Source organism: Sphaeroforma arctica (genome assembly GCF_001186125.1).
Source record: "Sphaeroforma arctica JP610 unplaced genomic scaffold supercont1.1013, whole genome shotgun sequence".
NCBI classification, from domain to species: Eukaryota; class Ichthyosporea; order Ichthyophonida; genus Sphaeroforma; species Sphaeroforma arctica.
This window is the reverse complement of record NW_014039545.1, coordinates 1,424-11,088: the sequence shown is the minus strand read 5'-3', so window position 1 is coordinate 11,088 and position 9,665 is coordinate 1,424. Positions and strand designations below refer to the sequence as shown.

Genomic DNA, 9,665 nt, shown 5'->3' with positions numbered 1-9,665 from the left:
TATAGGAAAGTTTGGTTTTAGTATGAGAAGGTGCAGTATCATGTGCACTTCTCAATTACTCTCAGAAATGCTCTATACACAATAGGAATAGTCCTCCGTGCTGGATCAAGGGTATCCTTTCAATTGCCACTCCTTCGCCGCATGCGCTCCTCAATCGCGTGTAAACTACCCTGTATCGTCTTTGCCAGCCCTATCTATTAAACAGCATTTGTACTACTAAAAGCGAAATACATCTTCCACAAGCTGATTCATAACTGTATATACATAAAGTACTCTAGCAGCCATCTCTCTCACTCTTTTCCACAGGATCACATACACAGTGCGTGGACCGCGTTGTCGCGCTGCACCTCCCGTCTGGACAAAAGAACAGGCGGTCCTACGATGGCGACAGTGGACAACACTCGTCGTTCAACTACTACACACGATGTTGACACAGCAAGAGGTACAAGTAGCCTCATAGACGATGGCTGTGCTATGCAAGCACTGAGTGGCGGTGTATCTGCTGGGGAGAATGCAACCAATATACTGTGCAGATACAATCGGCGCTTGACTGCAGAGGCCATGTAAGTGGGTATCCTGAGGGGTTTGGATACTTCTGTGTTCTCGAATAAACAGTTTCATTGCTGTGTATGATATCTTGTATCTACAATGATTGTAAGCTATGTATATATATATATACTTGAGACTTCACAAGTATACACGTACACATAAGGGTGTCTAGGTGGATGTACCAAAGTGATACGTTTTTACGGGAATGCTCAGAGTTCATTCTTAAACGTATCTACAGCTATACGTGCCCGCAGTTCTTTAGAGTTCGGTATGAAAAAATCACATTGCATACAGCAACTTACCCTCTTCTCAATTAATACACACATCAATCCTCAACCCACGACAGCCGCCAGACGAGGCTGCAGAGACTGCAAGCATTGCCACAGATGTCATGCGCTTGTTTGGACACCGACTCGGCTTTAGCGAGCGCCAACACATCTGACACACACACCATCAAACGCACGTCACGTTCATTCCCCAGCGCAACTGGCCCAAACACACACAACGGGCCGTGCACACAGTCAGCGTTTAGTATGGACAGAGTTCCGCATGATGCCACCACCCCCATCACGAGTGGTGAGTGTGGTCAAGGGGAATGTGCCATGGACGGTAGAACGCGCGAAGATGTGCGTGTACACACTTGCGGGATGGTGGACCGGCAACCGGTGAATCTAGGTTATGCCACTCAGGCCGAGGTGTTGGGACCATATAGCGCTGCGCTCTACGTCATCCCTATAGTATGTGCTTGTTCCCATCTCTGGCAGTGGCGTGTGTTCGGATTTGTTGTTCAAATGTGCAATGAGGTCTTTAGATGTTATCGCCATTGCACGCGAGTGATGGAATAGTCCTTACGAACAAGTGTGTGTGAACTCCAGGTAAGAGTGTACTTGTACTTGGTGTGCAACTTACGGGTGCCTTTTTGGCGCATGGCTTAACCCTTGGACTGTTGTTGGCTGAGAAGACCCTCTAGTAAACCAACACGTCTCTAACTGGTCTCCTTCCTGTCCTGCTCGTTGTTCTACTGTCGACATTACACACAGGACGCCATCACATACACCTACTCCCCGGCGTCTCAAATGCGGCCCATAGCTTCGCGTATGAGCAATCGGTTGCTATCAGACCCTCAGCCAGCCTGTCACACGGCACAGGAAGGCTCTCATGTACTGAAACTCAGCAACGCATCCGATATGATATGTTCTGATGTGCATAAGCTCGATTGTACGGATAAGCTCCCCGGTGTCAGTGAAAGCACATCACCCGATCTACACCCTACCCCAGATGCCTTGTGTAGGATAGGAAGTCAACATGATAACAGGCATATACAGTTGCCCAATGGGAAACTCTCGAAGTCTAGCCACACGACAGCGCACGTGGACACGGACCACATGCGCACGGGAAACGGCATCCAGGCCTTACGGGGTGGTACGAAAATGCCCAAAGAACTGCTGAGGTACATATGCGAAGCTCTGAATGTGTCCCCGAATGTGTTGGCGACTACAGCCACGCCCACGCCCACCAGCACCCTGAGCCATGATGCTAGGGCTACCCACCCACCTCCCACTATTCCGAAGGCGACTAACCTGGCCGGTGCAGGTGTTCCATCCTGTGTGCCAGGGAGACATTGGGATCAGGTTAGTGCACAGCACGCACCGCATGAGGACGGTAAGGGCTGTGGCCAAGGGCAGACAGACTGCGGTGGGCTGCTGGAACAGCTCAGACACATGTACGACGCCGCCATCACTGTGGCGTGGGAGGTACAAACCGGAACACAAGCCACACGTGCAGGCATGTGCACACCAGTGCACCCGTTGCACGCGTGTGCCGTGTCACAGGGCACAGGAGTGTCCACCACGCGAGAGTGCAGGGGCAACAGTGTGTGCTACAGCCCGGCAAGGTCCGGATCCAAAGGTTCGGGTGTTGCGTCAGCACTGAACAATATTCCGGAATCCGAGGCCTGCGCGTATCGCGAGCAGGAAATGCTCTCGAAACCCACTGGCGACAGCTGTTCAGCTCATGAGGCTGAGAGACGACGGGACGGCACCGCAGCACTCAGTCCATCGCAGAAGCCGCCTGTTTCTGCGGCGCACCTGCGGGAGAGTGTGAGGAGGGGTACCAAAACACCGCCTGCTAGTTTAGACAGTTACCAGCCAGCTCAGAGAACTTCCAGCTCAGGCCCGGCCATGGGCAAAGCCACGTCAACACCTGTTCTAACCACAAGGCGCTCGAATGAAAATGGTATGGCGGTGGTTGCTAGCAGATTGTCTGCCAGTGTCTCCTCTCCCACTAAAATCGGCACCTCAGGTTGCCATGGCAACGGAAATGGGAATGGTAGAGAGCGGGGTACGTTTATCCAGCGACTCTTTGGCGGACTCTTCAGCTCCAGCTCCAGTTCTAAAAATAGCATCCAATCACAATCACTGACACTACAAACAAACTTCAACTCCAACACCAACATCGCGCCCACACTCGACGATCTCGCCGCAACACTATCAACCCCCCCTTGCTCCATACCCACAAATACCAATGCCATTGCTCAGTTCCAGCTGAACCATGAGTCATTCTCCCGTAACAGTTCTCCCTCAACGAGTCTACCTACCACACCTAACTGGTTGAACCCCTTCTCGCGTATTACCGGGTCACCCACAAGCACTGCGCACGCGTTGACGGGCTACTCGAGTGACGGAGATTACAGCGGCGACTATGGGAACGGGCGTGTCCTTGCATTGGGCCCCGCAGGTAGGACAGAAATCCGAAGGAAAACTTTGATTTTAGTCACGACCCCTGAATTGCATGTGTTACCATGGGAACAGATACTCGGCGATGACAGCTGCATGCGCTTACTGTCGGTTGTGTCAAGCTCACCCTCGGTATCATCGAGTACGGATGATTGTCATGGTTATACTGGGAAGACTTCGTTTCATAGCCCTACACCCGGGAGAGGCACGATCGTGACTTTCTTTTCTTCTGAAAATGAGGACGAGGCTGTTTTACAGGTATGTACATACTTTTTAATGTGATGGCATTTACTTTATGTCATGTCTCTGCATGATGTTACTGTCCACCTAATACTATTGCTGTGTGGCACTTAACTATATCCGTCCGAGCCTCGAGATTTTGTCTCACATCTAAACATATCTACTGTGTATTACATAGAAATACCGTTATACCTTGCGGCATGCATTTGTCTTGCCCTCTGATTTGCGCCGTTTGGGCTTGCATTGTTGGTGGCTTTCCATAGCAATATATAGTGGTCGTTGATTGTGCGATTAGCGACATAGTGCGGCAAGTGTACCGTTGTACATAGACCGCTGTCCGTGCGTCTGTGTGGAATGCATAGCCCAAGGCTAGTTGACGTCAACGAGTTCTAACAGGGTATCCAAAAACCATGTACTAGTGCTATACTACCAAAAAAATACATAGAATCTCATATATCAACACAAATCTGTCTACGCCCCCATAGGCGCACCGACTGCACAACAGTGCACGGAGCCTTGCACACCACCTCACCGGAGCTTCAGCGGCAGGACAGCGACATGCGCAGCACACGACGTCGACATGCAGAGCGACTGCCGAGCCCCTCCAACAATGCCTGTGCGAGGCCGACTGCGATTCTCTGGACCATATGGCCTGCACCCACATCCCATCCGCGTGCCGGCGCAAGCACGAGCATACTGCTCCTACCGCTACTACTGCCACTGGTGCTCAGCCACCCCTCACAACCGGCAGTACCGTACCTAGTACCACTGGCCCGTCACAGACTAGTCCCAAGCACCCACCTACAGAGCCACCTCTCCAGTTGAGCACGTGCTGGTGCTTGCGCCATGGCGACAGGCACACATCGGCGGCTGATCCGTTCCCGTCGCTGGTGGCGGTGGGTAAGAAGGTGTCGCGGTACAGGAGAGCGTACTCGAAGGATGTCAAGTTTGTGGATACGAGCGAGGGGGCGAGTGCGGGTCTGCCGTATCTGACACGGGCTGTGGACGGGGTCATTGTAGCTGGAAGGTGGGTGGTGTGTGGACATGTGTTCGAGTATTTTATCTGCTCAAGGGGTTTTAGTGGTCGTAGCATGCTTCGATAGTTCTTGTGGGAATCAGGCTAGGGCTTACCTTGAAGTATAGCTAATGGTGTCGCGGGCTCTGATGCTCCCGGAAAATACTTGTCAATCAAAGAATGGGTAGTACAAATGGCTTGTTTAGAATCAATCGTACGGGTATTTTAGCGGGGGGGTGGGGGGAAGGAAGAAAACGCTCTCGTATACTGACTGCACTGTACACAAATTGAACCAAATCTTTTATACATTATCTCGTAGGTTGAAGGGGCTCGTACTCACCACTGTACACCAACTGAGCCAAATCTTTCATGCATCATCTCGTAGGTTAAACGTACTCGTACTCACCACTGTACACCAATTGAACCAAATCTTTCATACATCATCTCGTAGGTTGAACGTACTCGTACTCACCACTGTACACCAATTGAATCAAATCTTTCGTACATCATCTCGTAGGTTAAACGTACTAGTACTCACCACGGCGGATATGACAAGCGCCACCAACGGTCTTATGTGCGTGCAGACCCTATCACGCACGGCCGGTAGCGTATCGGCAGATGCCAAGCCTTTAGTTACCGTTGTTGTACCGGCGCACCTAGTTAAAGAGACCATCAGAGTATTGCTGAAGCACAAACAGACCAAAAGGTATGTCGCCTCGCACCTCATTTGTGCGGCGCTTCAACCCCGTATGTTTTTCTTTTTCTTTCAGAAGACTGTGCTTGTAATATTTCGTTGTTCATAGCAGGTGAGTGATGTGCCTGTCAGTTTATTCGGGGCTGTGCGTAGTTCTGCCGTCAAGGTAGTGTGATTCCGATAGATTTTCTGTAAACCAAAGATCGTAAATTCCGTGCTTATTTGTTCACAAGTATCATTTGAACATATTCGCGTGTGCACACTGCTAAATACTGTGCACATGTATGTATATGTAAGTTCTAGCACCACTAGCATTCATGTGCCGGTGCGTATATGGGTACTATAAATGTACACTTCTGTATGCATGTTTCGATCGACCTCTATGTCCCATCGCCCGTGCACCCGTCCTTTTTGCAGGGGCCAGTCGTTCCTGGCGCATCTCATCAGCTCCGTGGCAAAGATCCGGGAGAAACACATGACTTCAATCGCTGTGTTTGGTGTTCCCGTTGGCCCCACCTAACACGCCACTGTATAATTCACGAGCAATAAACCGATAATTCACGAGCGATATACCGATAATTCACGAGCAATAAACCAATAATTCACGAGCAATAAACCATTACAACGGTCAATCACATCGTCCTGCCTGAGCACTTACCACTGTATAGCATAAATAACGAGTGATATAAAAATAGGAGAGCCTCATCTGTGTGTGAACTCTATCCCCTTAGTGAGTTATCGGCGGGTAGGTAGACCCACCAGACCTCGCTGTGGTCGGCCACCAATGAATAATACCCGGCAATCCAAGCGGAAATTCTGAGTGCAACTGTATTCTCAATCGTATCTAGGTTTGTAGGTACACGATGCTACGCCAAACAATATGTAAATATTTTGAGACTGCATTTAACACCATCATCACAGCTGCATCTGCTGTGCTACCTAGGGAGGGTGCCCCTCTCTATTTGATTTCACTGTCTGGCTATTCTGCTCAATAGATCCAATAGCAGGCCTTATAGTCCCAGGCTTCGCTTCTCCGAGATCAATAGATCCAATAGCAGCACTTACAGTCCCAGGCTTCGCTTCTCCGAGATGACTAGCCGCCGCTTGCGTCTATGGAGAGACTCGCATCTATTGTATCGTGTTGAGTACTCATATTGACAGTTGTGGCAGACAGGTAAACGAAATCTCTGAAATAAGGTGCGCATTCGAGGCGTGCGAAATCTGGAAACAAGACAATAAGCTAAAATGGCTCTACCCCTTCATTTTTCTCTTTGCTTTCGACATGCATAGAGAGCTTTATGGTTCATCAATTGAACCCCAAATGAGTGAGATTTAGTACGCTTCTTGCTTTGACAGAGAAATGCCGTTTTCCTCTATAGAGTTAATCAAAGATAATAACGACTGCACGATACCAACTCTACTCTATTTCTCGGAATATGTAATGAGATTTTAGACACATTCATTAATCTAGACAGCACACAGAGTCATATCAAATACCGCTACTTGAACTGAGACGTACCGTGTCCTTTGGGATGGCAGCTCAGAAAGACACCAACACACCTGTGACATTTATTTGTTAGTGAGCTTGGCTGCTCAATATCTCGTCGAGACAGGCATACGCGGGCGGCTTTAAATGACCCAGTCCTAATATTTGGGTATATCGCATTGTGGCCTCAAACCCAACATTCCTCCGATACTATCAGCGGATTATTCCTTTGGCATAGCAACGCAAGACTCCATTGCGGGCGCTGTCACACGAGGCATCAGTAGTGGAGCAGGTGCAGCTGATGTGTACGGCCATACATATATATTGCATCGCACCGTCTCCAGAATGTACACATCGATCAGCCGCCCCTACCCAACATCTGAGGCGCCCAGACGTTCGGATCTGTTGACTTCTTTCGGCTTCCCGAGTATACTATGGGGATACTCAACCATGTCACACTATGCAGGTGAGGTTGAGAGGTGCTGGAGTACCGCTGGCCAGTACTTCTGGCTGAGAAGTTATCAAACGGTGATCTCTCTAGGCTCTGATGTACTGCGTACCAAGTCAAGATTACAAATCCTGCTGAAAGTGTATCACAGAATATCATGTTGTCTCTCGAATGTGTCCCCTCTCCATGCGCCAGCCAGACCCAATTCAAGTGTGTGACCTGTGGGGTGATCGTGCCTTTGCGGCGTATTTGCTGCTAAATTCGATGAAGACCGCATGCTTACATACCACGTGACTTCGACGGCTCGCGTCACCGGACAATGACAATGACCATGTGCCCTGTTTTAAGTGATCCCCTTCTTGGCCAAAAAGGCAGCGTTGGATTCGAAAGCTTTTGATTTTTCATGCCGGAAATGGCTTGCAGGAGAGCTTGAAGGCGAACTTACCCCAGAACCCCTGCACCCAGTGTCTGATGTTTGATGTTTCTGAACTCCGACTTCTGCGCCCCATCCCCAGGTATTGATGGATGTTGCTACGCTCCCGGCGCATTTCAGGTGCTCGCACAACCCTGGGCCTATAACACCCACAACACACTGTTTGAGAGTCGTAAGGCCCGACAGAACCGATTAAATTAACTGACGTGGCAGATCAGAAGCTCACAAGCCGCAATCGCGGCGTTCACTGTACGCACTACTCTCAAAGTCACATCAACTGCCAAGACATAGTAAGTGACCACTCCTGTATTAGGGGGTTCCATATCCTAACACTGCCCACTAAGGCTAAATACTACTAGTAAGCCTTCTTCTCTTTGATAATCGGCACGACCACTTCCTCGGGCTCCTTCATAGTCCTGACAATGCCTCGTTGCTTGTTCAGACCAGATATCTTTGGGGCTGGCCTCAGAATCTGCAGAGTGTACGCGTCAAGGATAAGCAGAATACTTCAGCACAAACACGTTTCTCTGCATAGGTGAGGAGACACTAAGTGATAGAAAAAAGGCAGAGATTCGGAAGTAATAATAAGACAACCCTAAAAGAGTGCTACAACAATTGGCACTGTCATTGTGCGTGGAAGAAAGCCTACTAAAGCTAGACTTGGACACATGTACATGTTCCGCCGCATATGCAGCACATTGCGAGAAACATTCCTATGCATATGTATGTATACATACAAACATTGATACTCAGGAAATACAAACTATCAATACAGAGTTCAAGGCTTCTGAGGCTGCAAGCAGTATGAATGTTTGATTTTGCCTGATCACTATTGGCATTTTATGTGGTTCGACTTATACATAAGGAAATTATACAAGCCTCGTCTGAGGCAGAACATCATCCGCAATCGCACAAATCACCAAAATAATAAAACACGCATGCTCAAACCATGGATCAACGCCAAGCAATTTTATACTACACACACTGAAGACCGTACGCTGTACACACCTGGAAGGAACAGACCAAATCCTCGTCTACCGTCATGATCCCAGCAGCATTATCAAACTCGCCGCAGTAGTTGGGCGCCGAGAAAATGGTGACTAACCTCCTCTGTCCAAAGAACTCGTAGCCATCCTGTACCACCTGAGGATCCATATGGTGTACAGGGGGTATCAGTCAGCACTTCCCAGAATAATGAACCATGGGTGTAGTTCAGCCTAAAAATATGAAGCACAGGTGCAGTGCAGTCTCAAAGCGATATGTTTTTGTGTTGCCGGTGAATCAAGCTGAAACTCATTTTATTATTATTAATTGAACATAGGTAATGAAAATAGGACTATAAGATGCGGCGCTGATGTGGGTTGTGCTCAGCCAGCGTAATACTAGGACACCGTCGTGTGGTCAAAATTATTGCTTTAATGCATATCGCCTATACGTGCGCTTGTACGCGTCTGTGCTGCTGAATGTATTCTATATTGCCTGAAGCTCTGTTGTTCTAAGCTTTCACGCTGCAGGCACGCAGATAGCCACACATGCATGCACACCCAACTTGCTACTACAAAGCTACCGCTTACGATATATCATGAAGAGTCAGACACATTGTGCACCTACCTGATGTGCACGGGCGATCATATCTAAATTTAAGCTGTCCAAAAAGTCTTTGATGGCCTGTACACCAAATGTGTAGGACACTCCGCGTTCATTTTCGCCCCACAGTTTGACGCCAGGATCCGGATCCGACCACAGGAGATCACACAGCATACCTACCGGTTAAAATAACAGACTGAAGATAAGTGGATAGGAATACCAACCCGATAAAAAAACGCTGAAAGAAAGTGATAGACATGCTTGCTGAGCATGCAATTGTAGTGTCGTATGCAGTATTTTTACCGATATAAATATATATATGCATATACACGAATACACACACACACACACACACACCCGCACACACACACACACACACTTATATATATATATATATATATATAGTACGAATATATACGTACACACTACACACACACACTACACACACGGACCACACACTACCACTACACTACCAATA

At 48.6% G+C, this 9,665-nt stretch overlaps 2 protein-coding genes across 2 annotated transcripts in view; one reads left to right on the top strand and one right to left on the bottom strand.

Moving 5' to 3' along the window:
- The first annotated feature begins 303 nt into the window (after positions 1 to 303).
- SARC_09666 (hypothetical protein) lies at positions 304 to 5,851 on the top strand. The gene is made up of 6 exons (XM_014296312.1): positions 304 to 563; positions 896 to 1,286; positions 1,590 to 3,542; positions 4,010 to 4,551; positions 5,057 to 5,245; positions 5,651 to 5,851. Exons 1-6 carry the CDS (start codon positions 382 to 384, stop codon positions 5,751 to 5,753), a joined length of 3,360 nt encoding a protein of 1,119 aa, XP_014151787.1. The 5' UTR covers positions 304 to 381; the 3' UTR covers positions 5,754 to 5,851.
- Positions 5,852 to 6,745: 894 nt separating this feature from the next.
- The window catches only part of SARC_09665 (serine/threonine-protein phosphatase PP1-alpha catalytic subunit), a gene marked incomplete at its 5' end in the record, with an annotated part of 4,240 nt that continues 1,320 nt past the window's right edge, over positions 6,746 to 9,665 (bottom strand). The window contains 3 exons of the mRNA XM_014296311.1: positions 6,746 to 8,072; positions 8,609 to 8,743; positions 9,212 to 9,363. Of these exons, the coding sequence (XP_014151786.1) occupies positions 7,956 to 8,072; positions 8,609 to 8,743; positions 9,212 to 9,363 (404 nt within the window). The remainder of the gene's footprint in view (positions 8,073 to 8,608; positions 8,744 to 9,211; positions 9,364 to 9,665) is intronic.